Genomic DNA, 23107 nt, shown 5'->3' on the forward strand with positions numbered 1-23107 from the left:
GGAAGGTCATTGATGAAGCAGCTGAAAATGGTTCAGCCTAGAACACTACCCTGAGGAACTCCTTCAATGCTGCCCTGGAACTGAGATTATTTACGCTCAACCACCACATCCAGCTTCCTTTGTACCAGGTATGACTCCAAAAGATTTTTTCCCTGATTCCTATTGATTTAAAGGTTTGCTGGGACTCCTTGATGCCACACTCAGTCAAATAATGCGTTGACCTCATGGGCAATGACTCTCACCTCACCTCTGGCATTCAGCACTTCTTTCCATGTTTGAACCAAAGCTGTAATGAGGTCATAATTGAGTGATCCTGACAGAACTCAAACCGAGCATCAGTGAGCAAGTTATTGCTGAGTTAGCTGCTTGATAGCATTGTTGATGATTGCTTCCATTGCTTTACTGATGATCAAGAATTGACTGATGGTGGCGGTAATTGGCTGGGTTCAACTTGTCCATGCTTCATGTGTACAGGCCATGCCTGGGCAATTTTCCACATTGCCAGGTAGATATCAGTGTTGCAGCTGTACTAGAACAGCTTGGCTCGGGGTGTGGCAAGTTTGAAAACACAAGTATTTTTGCTGGAATATTACCAGGCCCAATATCCTTTGCAGTGTCGAGTGCCGTTAGCCATTTCTTGATATCATGTGGAGTGAATTGAATTGGCTAAAGACTTACATCTGTGATGTTGAGAACCTCCAGAGGCAGGCAAGATGGAACGTACATTCAGCACTTATGGCTGAAGATTGTTGCAAATGCCTCAGCCTTATTTTTAGCACTGATGTGTTGGGGTTCTCCATCACTGAGGATGGGGATACTTGTGGAGCTTCCTCCTCCAGTGCATTGTTTAATTGTCCACCACCATTCATGCCTCAATGTGGCAGGATTGCAGAGCTTAGGTGCTGGTTGTGGAATTGCTTAGCTGTCTATTACTTGCTGCTTGATATGCAAGAAGTTCTGTGTTGTAGCTTCACCAGGTTTTATTTAATAAAACTTTTTTATTAGTGTCAGAAGTAGGCATACGTTAACACTGCAATGAAGTTACTGTGAAAATCTCCCAGTCGCCACACTCCGGCACCTGTTCAGGTACACTGAAGGAGAATTTAGCATGGCCAAGGCACCTAATTGTTGGAGGAAACCGGAGCATGAGGGGGAGAACGTGCAGACACCACACAGTGACCCAAGCCAGGAATTGAATCGGGTCCCTGGCACTGTGAGGCAGCAGTGCTAACCTGTGTGCTCCTGTGCCACCCTACCACAATTAAGACCTCAACTTTAGTTATGCCGAGTGTTAGTCTGGAATGCACTCCTGCACTCTTCATTGATGTGGAGATGCCGGCGTTGGACTGGGGTAAACACAGTAAGAAGTTTAACAACACCAGGTTAAAGTCCAACAGGTTTATTTGGTAGCAAAAGCCACACAAGCTTTCGAGGCTCTGAGCCCCTTCTTCAGGAGCCCCTGAAGAAGGGGCTCAGAGCCTCGAAAGCTTGTGTGGCTTTTGCTCTTCATTGAACCAGGGTTGGTTCCCTGGCTTGGTGATAATGGTAGAGTGTGAAATATGACCGGCCATGTGGTTACAAATTGTGTTTGTGTACAAATCTGCTGATAGCCCACAGCACCTCATGGATGCCCAGGCTTGAGTTTCAAGATCTCTTTAATGTCTGTCCAATTTAGCATGATGGTAGTGCCACATAACATGGTGCAGTATATCCTCAATGTCAAAATAGGACTTTGGCTTCACAAGGACTGAGCATGGGTGACTTCTACCGCCACTGTGAGGGACAGATGCATCTGCGGCAGGCAGGTTGGAGAGGATCAGGTTATGCATCTGGTTATGTAAATGTGAGTAGTTTTGGGTCCATACCTAAGGAAGGATGTGCTGGAAGGAAAGAAGGGTCCAGAGGAGGTTCACAAGAATGATCCCAGGAATGAAGGATTTGTCATGTGAGGAGCAATTGAGGAGCCTGGGTCTATACTCGATGGAGTTTAGAAGGATGAGGGGGGATCAAATTGAAACTTACAAAATACTGAGAGGCCGAGATAGAGTGAATGTGGAGAGGATGTTTCCACTAGTGGGAGAGACTAGAACTTAAGGGCACCACCTCAGAGTGAAGGGATGCTAATTTTAAACTGAGATGAGAAACTTCTTCAGCAGAGGGTGAGTAAAAAAATCACAGAAACCCTACAGTGCAGAAGGAGGCCATTCGGCCCATCGAGTCTGCACTGACAACAATCTCACCCAAGCGCTATCCCCGTAAACCCACATATTTACCCCGCTAATCCCTCTAACCTACGCATCTCGGGACACTAAGGGGCAATTTAGGATGGCCAATCAACCTATCCCGCACATCTTTGGAGTGTGGGAGAAAGCTGGAGCACCCAGAGGAAACCCACGCAGACACGGGGAGAATGTGCAAACTCCGCACAGTCATTGACCCAAACCAGGAATCGAACCCAGGTCCCTGGAGTTGTGAGGCAGCAGTGCTAACCACTGTGCCACTGTGTCGCCAGATGAATTCACCACCACGATGTTGCATCTGTGGAACTCGTAGCCACTGAGGGCTGTGGAGGCCAGGTAGGTTCTTGATCAATAAGGGGATCAAGGGACCTGGGGAGAATGCAGGAGAATGGGGATGAGAAACATATCAACCATGATTGAATGACGGAGCAGATTTGATGGGCCAAATGGCCTAATTCTGCCCCTATATCTTATGGTCTTATGTATGTTTTTCCATCTTGTTGGTTTCCTCACCTGCTGCTGTTTCAGTCCAGCAGTTATGCCCTTTAGGTCTCAGCCACCTTGGTCTGTGGTGGTGCGACCATGCTACTCTTTGCGATGGGCATTGAAGTCCCCCATCCAGATAACAATCTGCACCCATGCCACCCTCAATACTTCCTGGAAGTGGTTTTCAACACAAAGAGTGTTTCAAAAAAGTACTGATTGATCAGGTGCCATAAGACTCCCAGGTCAACTCTCTCCCGACTGTGCCACTGTGCGGCCACTTCTGCTGAGTCTGTCCGGCCGGTGGAACAAGACCGCCATTACCATGTCCAGGGATGGTAATGGCGGTGTCTGGGACATTATCTGTAAGGTAAGATTCTACCAGCATGACTATGTCAGGCTGTTGCTTGACCAGTCTGTGAGACAGCTCTCCCAATTTTGACACAAGTCTCAGATGTCTGCAGGGAGGACATGCCAGGGCAAACCTGGCTGTGTTTGCCATTGTCATTTGGGTTCCCAGGCGATGCAGGGTGGTCCATCCAGTTTCATTCCTTTTTATTTTCTTTGTAGTGGTTGGATACATCTAAGTGGCTTGCTCGACCATTTCAGAGGGCATATGAGAGTCAACCAGGTTGCTGAAGGACTGGAGTCACATGAAAGCCAGAACAGGTAAGGACGGCAGATTTCCTTCTCTCAAGGACTTCAGTTAGGTAGTTGTGGTATTTTATGGTAATTGACAATGGTTTGATGGTCAACAATGGATTTTTACTTCAAGATGTTTTGTGGCATTTCAATTCAACCACTTGCCCTGGTGGGATTCGACCTGGCTTCCCAATGAATTAGCCTGCATCTCTACCCAAAAAAGCTCCCTATCTCTGTCACCACTACAGCCCTAAAACTCTCCATAACTCTAACCAGTTCCAACTAATACAACACCCCATATTGATGCAACCTCCTACAGCCCCTACACCCCTAACTATTTCTATAACATCCTTCGACACCGACAACCCTCCCTATCTGAGGGACATCCTCCAGACCCGACATCATTCCATATCTCTGTAACCATCTCCAAACACTAAAATCATACCTATCTCTGTAAAAACATCCAACCAAACACTCATTATGTGTGCAACATTCTGTAGCCCGAATAAACCTCGATAACAGTGTAATGTTCACCAAAACATATGCAACGCAATCTCTGAAAAATTAAGGTGTTTAGGATTTGGCAGAAAATGGTGAGCGTGTGTTTGGGGTTTGACTGGAGATGGTGAGTGTGTGTTGGGGGGGGGTTGATTGGAGATAGTGAATGTGTGTTGGGGGGTTTTTGATTGGAGATAGTGAATGTGTGTTGGGGGTTTGATTGGAGATGGTGAGTGTGTGTTGGGGGGTTTGACTGGAGGTGGTGAGTGTGTGTTGGTGGGGTTTGATTGGAGATAGTGAGTGTGTGTTGGGGGCTTTTTGATTGGAGATGGTGAGTGTGTGTTGGGGGGGGTGATTGGAGATGGTGAGTGTGTGTTGGGGGGGTTTGATTGGAGATGGTGAGTGTGTGTTTGGGGGGGGTTTGATTGGAGATGGTGAGTGTTTGTTTGGGGGGTGTTTGATTGGAGATGGTGAGTGTGTGTTGGGGGGGGTTTGATTGGAGATGGTGAGTGTGTGTTTGGGGGGGGTTTGATTGGGGATGGTGAGTGTGTGTTTGCGGGGGGTTTGATTGAAGATGGTGAGTGTGTGTTTGGGGGGGGTTTGATTGGAGATGGTGAGTGTGTGTTTGGGGGGGGTTTGATTGGAGATGGTGAGTGTGTGTTTGGGGGGTTGATTGGAGATGGTGAGTGTGTGTTTGGGGGGGGGTTTGATTGGAGATGGTGAATGTGTGTTTGGGGGGGTTTGATTGGAGATGGTGAGTGTGTGTTGGGGGTGTTTGATTGGAGATGGTGAGTGTGTGTTTGGGGGGGGGTTTGATTGGAGGTGGTGAGTGTGTGCTGGGGGGTTTGAACCATTTACTTTTGATGACACTATATTTTGTGACATTCGAGCAGAACGGTAACAGCATTATGTGGGAGGTAGTGAGATATTCAAAGACTATTTCTGCTCACACTGGAGCAGTTTTTAGACACCCATAGTATTTATCTTGAGAATTTGTTATATATATCCGAGGTATTATTCTGTGTATCAGTCACAGCTCAGAGTAACACCTAATGTTGTAAAATGGGTTGTGGGATGGGCGTTACTGTTTAAAGCGATATCAGACGGAGAGATTTTTGCTTTTCCATTGCGATACATTGATGGGAGAGGATGGAGAAAGGGTAATAGCTTTACGATTTTGTAGTGCTTCCTGACATCTACAAAACTAGCTGCTTCAATTGCAGTCTCAGATTGAGGGGAGTTGACCTGGCAGTGTGAATAGATTTTTTATTTTTATAGTTTCATCTTCAGCAGAAGGAGCTGATTCAAATCCAGTGCAGGGAATCGGACCCAGAATTGCGGCTGACACTCCTCGTGTGGTTCTGAGGCAGTGCTGCACTGTCAGAGGGGCAGTGCTGAGGGAGTGCTACACTGTCAGAGGGTCAGCACTGAGGGAGTGCTACACTGTCAGAGGGTCAGCACTGAGGGAGTGCTGCACTGTCAGAGGGGCAGTACTGAGGGAGTGCTGCACTGTCAGAGGGTCAGTGCTGAGGGAGTGCTGCACTGTCAGAGGGTCAGTACTGAGGGAGTGCTGCACTGTCAGAGGGTCAGTACTGAGGGAGTGCTGCACTGTCAGAGGGTCAGTACTGAGGGAGTGCTGCACTGTCAGAGGGACAGTGTTGAGGGAGTGCTGCACTGTCAGAGGGTCAGTACTGAGGGAGTTCTGCACTGTCAGAGGGTCAGTTCTGAAAGAGTGCTGCACTGTCAGAGGGTCAGTACTGAGGGAGTGCTGCACTGTCAGAGGGACAGTGTTGAGGGAGTGCTGCACTGTCAGAGGGTCAGTACTGAGGGAGTTCTGCACTGTCAGAGGGTCAGTTCTGAAAGAGTGCTGCACTGTCAGAAGGTCAGTACTGAAGGAGTGCTGCACTGTCAGAGGGTCAATGCTGTGGGTGTTCTGCACTGTCAGAGGGTCAGTGCTGAGGGAGTGCTGCACTGTCAGAGGGTCAATACTGAGGGAGTGCTGCACTGTCAGAGGGTCAGTGCTGAGGGAATGCTGCACTGTCAAATGGTCAGTTCTGAAAGAGTGCTGCACTGTCAGAGGGTCAGTACTGAGGGAGTGCTGCACTGTCAAATGGTCAGTTCTGAAAGAGTGCTGCACTGTCAGAGGGTCAGTACTGAGGGAGTGCTGCACTGTCAGAGGGTCAGTACTGAGGAAGTGCTGCACTGTCAGAGGGTCAGTACTGAGGGAGTGCTGCACTGTCAGAGGGTCAGTACTGAGGGAGTGCTGCACTGTCAGAGGATCAGTACTGAATGAGTGCTGCACTGACAGAGGGTCAGTACTGAGGGAGTATCTGCACTGTCAGAGGGTCAGTACTGAGCGAGTGCTGCAGTGACAGAGGGTCAGTACTGAGGGAGTGCTGCACTGTCAGTGGGTCAGCACTGATGGAGTGCTGCACTGTCAGAGGGTCAGTACTGAGGGAGAGCTGCATTGTGAGAGGGTCAGTGCTGAGGGAGTGCTGCACTGTCAGAGGGTCAGTACTGAGGGAGTGCTGCACTGTCAGAGGGTCAGTGCTGAAAGAGTGCTGCACTGTCAGAGGGTCAGCACTGAGGGAGTGCTGCACTGTCAGAGGGTCAGCACTGAGGGAGTACTACACTGTCAGAGGGTCAGTACTGAGGGAGTGCTGCACTGTCAGAGGGTCAGCACTGAGGGAGTACTACACTGTCAGAGGGTTAGTGCTGAGGGAGTGCTGCACTGTCAGAGGGTCAGTACTGAGGGAGTGCTGCACTGTCAGAGGGTCAGTACTGAATGAGTGCTGCACTGACAGAGGGTCAGTACTGAGGGAGTATCTGCACTGTCAGAGGGTCAGTACTGAGCGAGTGCTGCACTGACAGAGGGTCAGTGCTGAGGGAGTGCTGCACTGTCAGAGGGTCAGTACTGAGGGAGCGCTGCACTGTCAGATGGTAAGTACTGAGGGAGAGCTGCATTGTCAGTGGGGAGGTACTGATGAAGTGCTGCTGCCTCAGGATCCATACTGTGTTGTGCTGTGGTCTCTGAGGGTCAGTACTGAGGGAGTGCTGCACTGCCAGAGAGTCAATACTGAGGGATTGCTGCACTGTCAGAGACTCAATCCTGAGGGAATGCTGCACTGTCAGAGGGTAAATGCTGAGGATGTTCTGCACTGTCAGAGGGTCAGTACTGAGAGAGCATCACACTGTTGAAGTTGTGATCTTTCATTTTAATCCCAGTGTTTTTCCCTCATGTGTTAATATAAAGATTATACAGCCACTCTTTCTCAAAGTAACAGTGGGATTCTCGTAACTGTCCTGGTGATTATTCACCCCTCAATCAACATCACAAAATAAACAGATTCATTGGCCATTTGTCTCTTTTGGAACCTTTCCTTGTGCCATTTATATTTCCGCTATTTTCTGCAGTGATTTGCATGTCATTATTTTTGTTAAGTTGCAATCAATGGAAGGCAGAGGCTGAGGTTAGGGGTGAAAGATTGAAGGTCAGGAGCAGAACCTGTTCTGAAACCTATTGGTTTGTTTTCTTTCTGAACAGGGAGTTGATTCCAGAGGAAGAGATGATCGATGGGAAACGGACTCTGGTCAGGACACAGTCACCACACTGGCTCCCAGTACTGACTGATCGGCCAATCAGAAATTGCCTGACAGCGAGCAGCTGGGAAAAACAGCTGGAATATTGACACCTGGAATATCAGCACCAACACTGGGAAAAACAGCTGGAATCCTAACATCTGGAATATCAGTGCCAACACTGGGAAAGCGTCTTGGAGCATTTGCTAGCACTGAGATCCCTCCTCTCTGAGTGAGGGTCCAGTTAGAGTGGAGGCCTCCTGCTTAAATCATCCCTGACAGACTGCGATTACTTCCCCTCCCAGTGGGATCCAGTCAGAGTGGAGACCCTCCTGAATCATCCCCAGACACACTGAGATTCCCCCTCTCCCAGTGGGATCCAGTTGGAGTGATGTGTCTGTCCAGTCTGTTGCCCATTCAGACCCTTTGTGTGACTCTGTCTCTGGCCGCACAGCACTTCCCATCCTGGGGTCACTATGACCTGTGTAAGACTCGGCTTTACTGGGACCAGGGGATGAGCTGGGATTACATGGCCTGCCAGCCCGAGGCCAGCCTGCTCACCAGGTTCCTGAAGATCAGCTTGGATCCCCCCAACAGTACATGTGGACAGAGCCCTGAGATGTACTGCACACTGGTGAGTAGAAACCTTTCTGAACCAGCTTCTGTTTTGAGTCACATTGTGACTGGACACTCACTGAACTGCCTTTACCAAAGTGAATTCTATCCAAGCTCCCACATTAGATTTATTAACATGGGCATTGAGTACAAACACTCAATGTTTGTACATTGAGAAACATTTATAAATCACTGGTTAGACCGCCGCCGGGGGTATCATGTTTAAATTCTGGACAATTCTGGGTCACTGTCTGTGTGAAGTTTGCACATTCTCCCCGTGTCTGCGTGGGATTCCTCCGGGTGCTCCGGTTTCCTCCCACAGTCCAAAGATGTGCGGGTTAGGTTGAGTGGACATGCTAAATTAACTCTTAGTGTTCTGGGATGTGATAGTTAGAGGGATTAGCAGTGTAACTAAGCAGGGATAGGACCTGGTTGGGGTTGTTGTCGGTGCAGACTCGATAGGCCGAATGGCCTCCTTCTGCACTGTAGGGTTTCTATGATTCTATGGTTGCACTTTGGGAAGGATGGCAGTCTGGGAAGTGGTTGCAGAGGAGATTTAGCAGAATGGTTGCAGGAATGGGGGACTTCAATTGATGTGGAGAGACTGGAGAAGCTGGGATTGTATCTGCTCTGGAGAATATGTCCAATTATGTTTCTGACTCTGTCCAGTCTCTCCAGTGAGGTACATGAACTCTATCCAGTATCTCCAGTGAGATACATGAACTCTATCCAGTATATCCAGTGGAATATATGGACTATGTCCATTTCAAGTTTATTTATTAGTGTCACAAGTAGGCTTACATTAACACTGCAATAAAATTACTGTGAATGTCCCGTAGTCGCCACACTTTAGTGCCTGTTCGGGCACACTAAGGGAGAATTTAGCATGGCCAATGCATCTAAACAGCACATCTTATGGACTGTAGGAGAAATTGGAGCACCGGAGGAAACTCACACAGACATGGAGAGAACATGCAAACTCCACAGACAGCAACTCAAACCGGGAATCAAACCCGGGTCTCTGGCGCTGTGAGGCAGCAATGCCACTGTGCTGCCCCAGTATTTCCAGTGAGGTAGATGGACTGTCTAATATCTTCGGTGGGGTAATATGCTGAATCGTTTCTGACATGCTGGGTTAAAGGCAGGGGAATGACAATTGGTGAATTTCTCATTCGGAGAGTCAATGCAGGCACAATGGGCTGAATGGAAACAGAAAATCTGGAAAATCTCAGCAGGACTGACAGCATCTGTGGGGAGAGAATAGAGCCAATATTTCGAGCTCAGATGAACCTCGTCCGAAAGGTCGTCTGGACCTGAAATGTTGTCTCTATTCTCTCTCCAAAGAGAGAGAATTTCAGCAATGCCTTTGACAAGGTCCCTCATGGGAGGTTAGTTAGGAAGGTTCAGTCGCTAGGTATACATGGGGAGGTAGTAAATTGGATAAGACACTGGCTCAATGGAAGAAGCCAGAGAGTGGTTGTGGAGGATTGCTTCTCTGAGTGGAGGCCTGTGACTAGTGGTGTGCCGCAGGGATCGGTGTTGGGTCCATTGTTGTTTGTCATCTATATCAATGATCTGGATGATAATGTGGTAAATTGGATCAGCAAGTTTGCTGATGATACAAAGATTGGAGGTGTAGTGGACAGTGAGGAAGGTTTTCAAAGCTTGCAGAGGGATTTGGACCAACTAGAAAAATGGGCTCAAAAATGGCAAATGGAATTTAACGCAGACAAGCGTGAGATATTGCACTTTGGAAGGACAAACCAAAGAAGAACGTACAGGGTAAATGGTAGGACTCTGAAGAGTGCAGTTGAACAGAGGGATCTGGGAATACAGGTACAGAATTCCCTAAAAGTGACGTCACAGGTGGATAGGGTCGTAAAGAGTGCCTTTGGTACATTGGCCTTTATAAATCGGAGTATCGAGTATAAAGGTTGGAGTGTTATGGTAAGGTTATATAAGGCATTGGTGAGGCCGAATTTGGAGTATTGTGTACAGTTTTGGTCACCTAGTTACAGGAAGGATGTAAATAAGATTGAAAGAGTGCAGAGAAGGTTCACAAGAATGTTGCCGGGACTTGAGAAGCTGAGTTACAGAGAGAGATTGAATAGGTTGGGACTTTATTCCCTGGAGCGTAGAAGATTGAGGGGAGATTTGATAGAGGTGTACAAGATTTTGATGGGTATAGATAGAGTGAATGCAATCAGGCTTTTTCCGCTGAGGCTAGGGGAGAAAAAAAACCAGAGGGCATGGGTTAAGGGTGAAAGGAGAAAAGTTTAAAGGGAATATTAGGGGGGGCTTCTTCACGCAGAGAGTGGTGGGAGTGTGGAATGAGCTGCCGGATAAAGTGGTAAATGCGGGTCACTTTTAACATTTAAGAAAAACTTGGACGGGTTCATGGATGAGAGGGGTGTGGAGGGATATGATCCAAGTGCAGGTCAGTGGGACTAGGCATAAAATGGTTCGGCACAGACAAGAAGGGCCAAAAGGCCTGTTTCTGAACTGTAATTTTCTATGGTTCTATGGTTCCGCAGATTCTGTCAGACCTGCTGAGATTTTCCAGCATTTGCTGTTTTTGTTTCAGATTCCAGCATCTGCAGTATTTTGCTTTTATCTATGTGTTGAATGGTCTCATTCTGCACTGTAATAATGTAATGATTCTGACTCTGTCCAATATCTCCAGTGAGGAACCTGTCCAATTGTATTTCTGGCCACTGAGATCGATAATATGCAGTTTCTCCAGGGCTGCTGGGAGGCATTTCATTTTCTGGTGGCCTGATTTTTATCTGGAGCGTTCCAAACTGGATTCTGCTGAATATAGTTGGGATCTCACTTTGCCTGACAATCTGATCTGATTGGCTATATGACAATGAAGTCATTGAGATGTAAATTCAGGGTTATTTCTAAATCTTAATAGTTCTCTGGTTAAATGAATCATCTCCTCAGTAGAACGACTTCCTACATCATTGTTCGAGGGAGAACTGCTGATTTAATAACAAGCCATATGTTTCAGCAATAATTGAAAATGTATAATTTATCACAGACATGTCGTTTATCAGAGGGAATTATTCTCCAGGTCAATTAGTAAGCTGTTATAAAAATACCACCAGTCTTTGGGGTAAATTTTACCACTGTTCCATGTTGCACTGTCTGGAGTGCAGTTGAAACATTGATCAGTGCCCAGTGAGACCAGACTCGGTGTCACTGTCCCACTTTAACCTCCTTGGTACTCTTTGAAGGGCAGTCATAAAAACATAGAAAATAGGAGCAGGAGTAGGCCATTCGGCCCTTCGAAATTGCTCCGACAGTCATTTTGAACATGGCGGATCATCAAATTAAATTTTCTGATCCCGCATTTATGGGCGTCACAGTGGTAGCACTGCTGCCTCACAGCACCAGGGACCCGGGTTCGATTCCTGGCTTGGGTTACTGTCTGTGTGGAGTCTGCACATTCTTCCCACGTCTGCGTGGATTTCCTGCAGGTGCTCCGGTTTCCTCCCAGTCAGAAAGACGTGCTGATTAGATGCATTGGCCATGCTAAATTGTCCCTCAGTGTACCCAAACGGGCGCCAGTGTGTGGCAACTTGGGAATTTTCACAGTGACTTCATCGCAGAGCTAATGTAAGTCTACTTGCGACATTAATAAATAAACTTAAGTACTTTAAATCCACAGAGACATAGAAAGTAGAAGCAGCAGTAGGTCACTGTTGTAATGTAGGAAACACATCCGTGTCAAATGTGCACAGCAAGATCTCAGAGAGAGAGCAAGATGGTAATGACCAGATCATCAGTTTGTAGTGATGTTGGTGGAAGGATAAATATTGGCTTCTTGTCCACCCTGTTAGCTCTGTTAACAGGTTAGCCCTGTTAAAGCATGAAAAACGTGTGTGACTCTGGAAGCCTTTAACTCGTACTTTATATTTTTGATTCTGTAGCTGTGTTTTTTTTTGACACATGCTTTCATTCCTCCTTTCCCAATCTGCTCCGTCTCCTGAATTTCTGCTTTCTGATTCTGTATTCGGTGTGAGTGGGTGAAGGAGACGGAAAGACTCCAGGGTGAGAATGTATTCAGCCTGTGGCTCTGACGTTGGTGCAAAGACATTTATTCCTACACAGATGCTGTGGTGATATAATACCCTGGGGGTATGGGTGGCGTTGGGGCTACATTACTGAAGCAGCAATCCAGAGAAGGGCAGTGACAGTCCCCGCAGTGGGGTTTGAGAATTGGCTGAGGGAGATATTGGGGTTAGGGTTCTGCTCTTAGACCAGTCACATTGTTCATTTCCCTCTTACAATCTGACCTGAACAGACAGCACTGCTCAACAGAAACTCTGACACTTCCCATATTAGTACTGGCAGGAGAAGTTCAAAGATTAAGCTATTGACTTGTCATCCTGTCCCTATCTCTCCTTCCCTGCAACACACATCAGGCACACGCAAGTTTTTTTAAAAATTGATTTATTATTGTCACATGTGTTAGTATAAAGTGAAAAGTATTGTTTCTTGCGCCACAGACAAAGCATACCGCACATAGAGAAGAAAAGGAGAGAGTACAGATTGTAGTGTTACAGTCATAGCTGGGGTGTAGAGAAAGATCAGTTTAATGCGAGGTAGGTCTATTCAAAAGACTGATGGCAGCAGGGAAGAAGCTGTTTGGTTGGTATGTGTCCTCAGACTTTTGTATCCTTTCCCCGATGGAAGAAGGTGGAAGAGAGTATGTCTGGGGTGTGTGGGGTCCTTGACTATGCTGGCTGCTTTTCTGAGGCAGCGGGATGTGTAGACAGAGTCAATAGATGGGAGGCTCATTTGAGTGACATGTGCGCGCGCACACACACACAACACATATATACACACATTCAGGAGCTCAGTCACTAAACCTGCTCAACAAAGGAGATCAGAGGAAAGAGTGATTCAGAATCCCAGCTCTTCACAAATACAGCAAAACCTCAATCAGATTAATTCATCAATTGAATGTCTGAGTCAACATAAAATGGGATGAATTTAATCTACTTTACATTTCAATGGACTTTATTTGAACTGTAAATTAGACAGAATGTAAATGTAAATTCGATATCAGTAGTTATGTCATGGGACTAAGAGTCCAGAGATCTGGGCTAATATTCCACAGACATGAGTTCAAAACCTGCCGCAGGAATTTAAATTCCGTTAATTGAATAAATCTGGAATAAAAATCTCAATAATATGAGGCTATGAAATGACTAGATCGTCATGACAAAAGTCCCCCATCTGGTTCACTAATATGCCTGTAGGGAAGGAAATCTGCTGCCCTTACTGACCTCGTCTATCTGTAACTTCAGACTACCAACAACGTGCTTGACTCTGAACTGCCCTCTGAAAGGGCTGAATTCAGCTGTCAAGAAGGTGACTCATCACCGTTTTGTTGGAGGCCATTAGAGGTGGGCAATATGATTTGAGGAAGGTTCTAATGGAGGACCTGGCAGGAGAATAGGTAGTTGGGGAGCTGGACCGCGTTAGGGAGGGAAATCCAGAGTTGAGGGCAATGGCAACCGGAGGTACTGTCGACACCGCCCCCTAGTGGTTAAAACTGTGGATGTGCTGAACTGAAGAAGCTCTGCAATATTAGAGGTTTGTGCGGCTGGGAGCCGACAGGAGAATATTGATATTGAGGTTTTGCCAGACCACAATCCAATGTGGCGAGGAACTGTTTCTGCTGGTCAAATAATCAAGAAAGAGAGGGCACAGATTTAAAGTGAATTGCAAAAGGAGAAAATGTGGTGTGAAAAAAAAACTTGTGGAATGCACTGTCTGGAAGTGTGGTGGAGGCAGGTTCAATTGAGGGATTTGAGAGGGCGTTATACAATGTGCAGGGGTATGGGGAAAAGGCAGCGGAACGGCACTAAGTCATGATGCTCCTTTTGGAGAGCTGGTGCAGACACGGTGGATGGGCCAAATTGCTTCCTCCTGCGCTATAAGAATGATGTGATTCATCAAGAATAGGGGCGAGGAGTGAATGGGATTTGGGATGGGGGTCAATGTGAACAGCAGTTTTGGATGATCTCAGAGGCTGGCCAGGACAGTGCTTTAATAGTTGAGTCTGTAAGGTATAAAGAACATGCCCCTGTCACCATCAATGGGGACGAAGTAGAAATAGTCAAGAACTTCAAGTTTTTAGGTGACCAGATCAACAATCTATCTTGGTCCCTGCACCTCCCCCCATCCTTGCAATCACTATAGTTAAGAAAGCCCACCAATGCCTCTACCTTCTCAGAAGACTAAGGAAATTTGACATGTCAGTTACGACTCTCACCAACTTTTACAGATGCACGATAGAAAGCATTCTTTCTGCTTGTATCACAGCTTGGAATGGCTCTTGCTCTGCCCAAGACCGCAATAAACTACATAAGGTCATGAATGTAGCCCAATCCATCACACAAACCAGCCTCCCATCCATTGACGCTGCCTACACTTCCCACTGCCTCGGAAAAGCAGCCAGCATAATTAAGGATCCCACACACCCCGGACATTCTCTCTTCCACCTTCTTCCTTCGGGAAAAAGATACAAAAGTCTGAGGTCACATACCAACCACCTCAAGAACAGCTTTTTCCCTGCTGCCATCATATTTTTGAATGGACCTACCTTGCATTAAGTTGATCTTTCTCTGCACCCTCGCAATAACTGTAACACTACATTCTGCACTCTCTCCTTTCCTTCTCTATGATCGGTATGTGTTTTGTCTGTATAGCGCGCAAGAAAAAATACTTTTCACTGTATGCTAATACATGTGACAATACTAAATCAAATTAAATCGAAGCAAATCAAATTAAAGAGTTCGCTGAGGATTTCATCAGCAGATGGGATGAGGCAGGGATTGAACCACACCATGTTACACAGGTGGAAGTCGCCGCACTTTGGTGTTGGAGATGAGATGTTCATTTTCTCAGCTCTCCCAGACTGAAAGGCGTCAGTTAATTCTCATCGATCTCAGTGTTGTAAATGGAATATTCTGGTGACTCTATAATCCCCCATTTGATTAATCTCTGGCACCCGTTCAAAGTGTTTGCATCCAATTCCACTTTAGTGTCAATTTGTGTCATTGATTTGAGTGTTTCTCAGGCTACGAAACAGAACTCCTACTGACTTTGCCCAAAAGAATAGCTCAGCCACAACAGGGACTTGGCAAACAGATTTGACTCCACATTGCAAAATAGAGATAGGACACTGGATACAGACGACACAATGTGACCCAGAGTGCGAGAGAAATGTAACACTGGGTACTGGAGACAGTGTGACCCAGAGAGAGAGAGATGGAACAGTGGGTACTGGAGACACTGTGACCCAGAGAGAGAGAGATGGGACACTGAGTACAGTGAGACGCAGTGTGACTGGGATGAAATACTACGTATGCGTGAGATGGTACATTCACTCTGTAGTAGGGCAGTCTATTGTTTCTACGGCTAAAGCCTCAATACTCTGATGGAAATGCAGCATTTGAGAAAGAGTGGATTAAATCTGAGGCTGTAGACTTTATCCCCACTAATCCTCACCCGGACCAATATCTCATTAAATTTTTACCAATCTCTTTATTCCCGGATCAGAGCGCCTTGACTGCTCTGTTGTCTCTGGGAATGTTCTGCTCACTTTAGCAGCTGAGAGAGGAGAATATATGAAGAATTATGTATCGTTGCTGTGGAGATGGCTGATTGACTGACCCCTGACCCTGTCAACAGGGCATGGATTTTTCTGTCGAGCAATTTAAAATGATGAGGACTCTCGGTTCCATCTCCTGTTGCTCTCTCTCTCTCTCTCTCTCTCTCTGTTTCTCATTAAAAACATAGAAACCAGAAGGAGGCCATTTGGCCCTTTGAGCCTGCTCCACCATTCATGTTGATCATGGCTAATCATTGAATTCAATATCCTGCTTCCCCCCGTCCCCCCCATTTCCCTTGATCCCTTTTAGCCCCAAGAGCTATATCTAATTCTTGGAACTAGATAATGTTTTGGCCTCAACCACATTCTGTGGTCATGAATTCCACACATTCACCACCCTCTGGGTGAATTAATTTCTCCTCACCTCAGTCGTAAAAGGTGTACCCCTTATCCTCAAACTATGACCCCTAATTCTGGACTCCCCCACCATTGGGAACATTCTTTCTGAATCTACCCTGTCTAACCCTGTTAGAATTTTATAAATTTCTATGAGATCCCCGCTCACTCTTCTAAACCCCAGTGAATATAATCCTAATCAACTTAGTCTCTCCTCATATGATGGACCTACCATCACAGGAATCAGCCTCGTAAACCTTCGCTGTACTCCCTTTATAACAAGGACATCCTTCTTCAGATAAGGACACCAAAACTCCACGCAATACTCCAGGCCTCACGAATGCCTGATACAATTGCAGCAAAACATCCCTATTCCTAAACTCAAATCCTCTCGATATTAAGGCCAACATACCAATTGCCTTCTTTACTGCCTGCTGTACCTGCGTGCTTACTTTCAGCGACTGATGCACGAGGACACTAAGGTCTCGCTGAATAGCCGCCTCCCTCAATTTGCACCCATTCATCTGTTTTCCTATTATTCTTACCAAAGTGGATAACCTCACATTTATCCACAATATATGTATCTGCTATGCATATGCCCACACACTTAGCCTGTCCAAATCATGCTGAAGCATCTCTGCATCTTCCTCACAGCTCACCCTCCCATCCAACTTTGTAGCATCTGCAAATTTAAAGATAATACATTCAGTTCCCTCTTCCAAACCATTAATGTATCATGTGAACAGTTGGGGTCCTAGCACAGATCCCTGCGAAACCACTATTCACTGTCCAATCAGAAAAAAGACACATTTAAGCCAACTCTTTGCTTCCTATCTGCTAACCAGCATTCTATCCATCTCAAGACAATATCTGCAATCCCATGTGCTTTAACTTCACACATAATCTGTTCTGTGCGACAATTGTTGAAAGCTTTCTGGAAGTCTAAATGAATGACATCCATTGGTTCTCCTCTGTCAACTCTATTAGTTGCATCCTCAAAAAATTCCAATAAATTCAACAAACACGATTTCCCTTTGCTGTCCTTTGCATAGACAGTAAAGTCCATGCTGACTTTGTCTGATTATACCACTGCCGTCCAAATGCTGAGTTATGAAATCCTTGCTAATGGACTCTCCAGTACCGACTTTAGGCTCACTGGTCTATAGTTCCTTGTTTTCTCTCTACCTCCCTTTTTGAATAGTGGGCTTACATTAGCTACCCTCTAATCTGTAGGAACCAGTCCAGAGTCCAAATTCTCTCTGAAATGCATATGCAAGTTCCCACCCTGGAGACTTGTGTATAATCCAGTCTGACATTCCCAGTGCTGAGTCCTCTCCCAGTGTCCCTAAACCAATATTTATCCTTCAATCAAGATTACTCAAAGCAGTTTATCTGGTCATAATTGCATTGCTCTGTGTGGGATCTTGCTGTGTGCACTTGGGGTGTCCGGCATTGCAATAATGACCACACTTTAAAAATACTTTCCTGGCTGGGATGACCCAACGAAAACCAATTGTTCATCTTTGTGCTTCCTCTTTTCATGTCTCTCTTTCCTCTCTCTCATCATCTCTCTCGATCTCTGGGCGTAATTGTACGCAAGCGGAATTTTCCAGTCCCACCAAAGTTAATGGACTTTAATAGGCTCGCTGCCCACCCCTGCACAGAATCTGACATTGTGACCTTTACTTCAATCTCTCTTTTATGCTGTCCAACCAGCACCCCCCCACCTCCCCACCCGCCCCCCCCCCACCCCTCACACATACCACATACACAGGGATACATTTTCCAATTTAGCATGCACACACACACACACTCTCGCTCACACACAAACACCACATACACGGGGATACATTTCCAATAAGATGTGCACACATGCACACACTCTCTCTCTCTTTCTCTCACACACACACACACAGACAGACACACACACAGACACACACGCATGCACAACACACACACGCACATACACACACACACACACACATTGCATTGATTCATTCACAAGACACTATTTTATATGAAATCACATAGGACATCACATCGCCAGTTGCCCCTTGAAAAGGTGATGGTGAGCCGTCTTCTTGAACCCCTGTAGTCCATGTTTTCGGTGCACCCACACACAATACTGTTAGGGAGGGAGTCCCAGGATTTTGACCCCATTTTGGATTTTGATGTCTTTTGATGATGGTGTTTAGCTCTTGCTGTGAGTTCCTGCCTTACTTCCCCCTGCATTCACCACCCTCTTCCCCCCAGCTGCTCAGTGGCAGAGCATCAGTGAGGCTGGGATTAAAGTGGTCCTTTGAATAAGGTTTCATGGACAGTTGGTGGGGTACCCATACACCCGCTCAAAGTCCCGAGGTTCAGTGAGGCTGGGGAACTGGGTGGCAGGGAGGAGGAGGAGACAGAGAGATCAGTTGGGAAGACTTCCCTTCATCGGAGACCTTTTATTTGAAGGAGGTCACCCACTGGGGAGAGAGGGTTTCAAGATGGGATTAGTTTTTAATGAAAGAGTGACTGTGGCCTTCAAGGACTGATCCACAACAGGGGCCTGTCAATAGCGTTGGATTTGCACCAACACTTATTGGAGATTCTTTCTCCAATCTGCTTTCTGTCCCACTCCCTTGTCTTCTCATTCCAAAGCCTGAGTTTCATTAACTTGGACAGACATTCATTTCTGCCAATTCACACTCTTTATAATTAAATTCCAGCACTTATAATCCCACTGAGCTCCCTCACAAGATGTTAACATAAATCCTCTGCCATTTCCTTCAGTAAATTCATCCTCGGGTGTGGGATTCACTGGCATTTATAACCCCTCCCTAATTACCCCCAGAAGGTGGAGCCAGGCCTCACTCCTGAGCTACTGGCAGCCTTGATGTGACTGAGTGTCTCGTTCAACCACTTCAGAGGGTGCTGGCGTGGGACTGGAGTTACAGAGACTCCCACAGCAGGGATGTGGAGTGCATTTGAAAGTTGAGTGTTGAATGAAAGGTGATTGCGATCGATCAGGACTGATCTACACAGGATCCTGTCAATAATGTGTCACTGGACCACATACCCATCACCAAAAGTCAGGCCACAAAGAGAGAAGGTCAGTCTGAAGGATTTGCCTGTTACCTGGGAAACCAAAGACCAGCAAAAATAGCTTTCTTTTTGTTATCATGCTCAAAATTTACAAATCTTTTCCAGGTATTTAGTTTAATGTTACTAACCAAAAGTTAAAACTCTTACTGTGTTTACCCCAGTCCAACGCCAGCATCTCCACATCATGACTAACCAAAAGAACAGGGTTCGACTCAAATTCTCTTAAACAAACTTTTGTTTATTTAACACTTTTGGTACCAAACTTAAATTTACAAAAGTTGCAACACTTTAACTATTCAGGTGGGATTTTCCGGCCACACTCGTCCCGAAACGGAAAAATCCCGCCCGAGGTCAACGGCCTATACATGGTCTGCCCCTCGCCCGCACGATTCCCGTGGCAGGCAGAACGGTAGAATCTGCCCCCAGCACTTCAACATTATCTCTTAACTGAAACTCCAAATCTTTAACCGAAACTCTTACACTTTGGACAGGATTTTCCAGCCGTGCTTACCCCAAATGTGAAAAATCATGACCGAGGTCAACAGATCTTTGCATGGTGTAACACCGCCCCCCCTCCCCCTCCAAACCGCCCCCCCCCCCCCCCCCCCCCCCCCCCACCCTACCCCCCCACCCACCCCACCTACCCCACCTGCTACAATTCCCGAGGTGGTCAGGATGGGAAAATTTGTCCCTCCAACTGAAAATAGATTCAGAAACACGGTTCAGAATGGAGCGACCAAGTCCATTCCCAATGTAGATTCAGCATGCCGACAGTTCAGAAAATGGCCATTCAGCCCATCGATCCGACACCAACAATCCCACCCAGGCCCTATCCCTGTGACCCATTATATTTACCCTACTCATACCACTGACATCCCCCTAACACTAAGGAGTAAGTTAGCATGGCCAATCAACCTGTCCCTCATATTTTTGGACTGTGGGAGGAAGCCGGAGCACCTGGAGGAAGCCTATGCAGACACAGGGAGAATGTGCAAACTCCACACACAGTCACCCAAGCCGGGAATCAAACCTGGGTCCCTGGTGCTGAGGCAGCAGTGCTAACCACTGCGCCACTATACCACCCTGAATCCTTGTGATTCTTCATCTTCTTTGAAGATGTTCTTTCAGGGCGCTTTTGCGATGGTCGAGTTATCACTGGAGACCAAGGCTGAAACATATATCTTTATCCTAAACTTCCCATATTCTTCCAGAACATTCTCTGGCACTCCAGCCAATTGGTGAAACCAATCACATTGTTAAACCAGGTCAATGGAGTTACTCACAAACAACTCCTTAATGCTTAGTTTAAATGGCATGTGGGTTACATAGCCTTAACCCATGTATGGGTCTGGCAGTAAATCTCGGCACCACAGAGTCGAGCTTTATCTAAACATTCTCCCATTTTTGGTCAGCACAGGAAGTGCCAGGTCACATCTTGCAACAACTTTATGATCTGCATCTAATTTTGATTATAACTTGACCAAAAATCTCAGCATTCTTGACTCTCATTGTCACAATTGCTCTAACAGCTAATCTTGCCGTTACTGTTGTTGAAATCATTGTTGCAGTCGGCTCTCCAACCACACTTCCCGAAAGGATATTAGTGAATCAGCTGGAATTCCGCAGTGATCCAACTTTCACTGACCCCAGCATTTTGAAACGGAATTCAAATTCTGAAACTGCCCAATGTGGGATTTGAATTTGCAAGCTCTTGATTATTAATCCACTAACAATCCTGACACTGCACACCTTATCCTGCTCGATCTGGCTGCTTTACATTGAGTTAAATATAGCACAATGGAGCTATGACAGACTGAAGATCCTTTTCCCTCAAAGTGGGGACCTGATAGAGTGATTTAAACTTATGAAGGGGTTTACTAAGGTAGATGTGGCAGGGATGTTTCCAGTTTCAGGGACGAGGTCACAATTAGGGTCATATGAGATAGTCACAAAACAATCAAACAGGGAATTAGGAAATTAGGAACATATATTTACCCAGAGAGGGTGACAATATAGACCTTGCTACCAGAGGGAGTGGTGGAGGTGAATAATAAGAGAAAGTTAGATAAACACGAGAGAGAGATGGATTTACTGATGTGATGAGATGCAGGGGGTGGGAGGAGGTGCATCAACCCCAACATGGACAGGTTAGGCCAAATGGAAAAAAAAAGCAAAATACTGCGGATGCTGGAATCTGAAACAAAAACAGAAAGTGCTGGAAAATCTCAGCAGGTCTGACAGCACCTGTGGGGAGAGCATAGACAATGTTTCGAGTCTATGTGACTCTTCGTCAGAACTGTTTATGATGAAGGTCATCTAGACTCGAAACATTGGCTCTATTCCCCCCCCACAGATGCTATCAGACCTGCTGAAAATTTCCGGTATTTTCTGTTTTAGCCTGAATGGCCTGTTTCGTGTTTGTAAACTCAATGTAATTCTATGTAGATTTCAGAACTACCAGGTGTCTTGTGACCAACTTGTTCCTTTTACAATTGACGCTTGTGAGTAAAAAATCTAAAATTAACACAGGCTGGAGAAGGAAAATGCTGCAATTCTACAGCATGTTACCCACATGATTAAATCCTGGTCCCTTCACCCCTCTTTCCTACCACCCCCCCCCCCCCCCCCCCTCCCCCACCCTCTTCTTTAACTTCCCTCTCTAAGTGAGCTGCTGAGAAACACCTTTAACATTTCTTTATGTTGTTCGATGCCAATCGCTGGGTGATTTACATTCCTGTGATGCACCTTGGGACATTTTGCTATGTTAAAGGTGCTACGTAAACTCACAAGAACAAACTGGCTGTTGGGCAGCAACAGGAATCTGTGGGCTTGGCCTTTTTTGAAGCCATTAGCATTTATCCTTAATAACCCATTAGCGAACATCATTGACTGGGGAACTGAACCTGCTGATAGTGAGTGGTTTATAATTGGTGAGACCGACAGGATCTTAGTCACACGTCACATTGTAAATGCAAGATAACAACACGTTAAAGCTCTGAAATGAATGTCAAATGGTGAGTGGATTTGTCGAGGTAACACTGATTCATAAGATGCTGTGTTTGCACTCCAGTGTGTCAGGAAGAGTTTCTGGAATATATAGGAATATATGATGGTTAGACAGGAATCTCTTGTTGATGCTGCCACACACACAGCAGGAAGCTGCTGTCTCTCTCTCTCGCTCTCACTCTCTCTGCCTGGGCTGGGTGGTGATGTGCAATGACTGTTTCAACAACAACAACCTGTGTTTATATACCACCTTTAACAGAGAGAAACAACACAAAGTGCTTCATCGGAGAGTAAATCAAGCAAAACAAAAATCATGCCAGGAGATATGAGGAAATTGATCAAAATCTCTGTCAAAGATACACAATAGATATCATCAAATCCATGCAGTGCAGAAAGAGGTCATTCGACCTATCTTTGTTTTGTTCATTCATGAGACATGGGTGTCTCTGGCTGGCCAGCATTAATTATCCATCCCTGGTTGCCTTTGTTCAGAGGGCAGTTGAAAGTCAACCACGTTGCTGTGGCTGTGGAGTCACGTGTAGGCCAGACCAGGTAAGGATGGCCGATATCCTTCCCTAAAGGACATTCGTGAACCAGATGGGTTTTTCCGGCAATCAGCAATGGTTTCATGATCATCAGTAGATTCTTAATTCGAGATATTTTTTATTGAATTCAAATTCCACCACCTGCTGTGGGGGGGATTCGAACCCGGGTCCCCAGTACATTAGCTAAGTTTCTGGATTAATAGTCTAGCAATAATACCATTAGGCCATCATCTTCTCCTAACAAGTCTGCACTGACCACAAACCCACCCAGGCTACCCAGATCCCCATATTCCCTATTTACCCTTGATAGTGTCCCACAATGTACTATGGCCAATCAACCTGACCCGCACATCTTTGGACTCTGGCAGGAAACCCACACAGACACTGAG

At 46.1% G+C, this 23107-nt stretch overlaps 1 protein-coding gene across 1 annotated transcript in view; it reads left to right on the plus strand.

Moving 5' to 3' along the window:
- Window positions 1-7833: 7833 nt before the first annotated feature.
- Window positions 7834-23107, plus strand: part of LOC144497687 (netrin-G1-like) — a 56143-nt gene continuing 40869 nt past the window's right edge. Inside the window, exon 1 of the mRNA XM_078219129.1 lies at window positions 7834-8076. Coding sequence (XP_078075255.1) covers window positions 7834-8076 — 243 coding nt within the window. The remainder of the gene's footprint in view (window positions 8077-23107) is intronic.

This window comes from Mustelus asterias, chromosome 8, assembly GCF_964213995.1.
Source record: "Mustelus asterias chromosome 8, sMusAst1.hap1.1, whole genome shotgun sequence".
Classification (NCBI taxonomy): domain Eukaryota; kingdom Metazoa; phylum Chordata; class Chondrichthyes; order Carcharhiniformes; family Triakidae; genus Mustelus; species Mustelus asterias.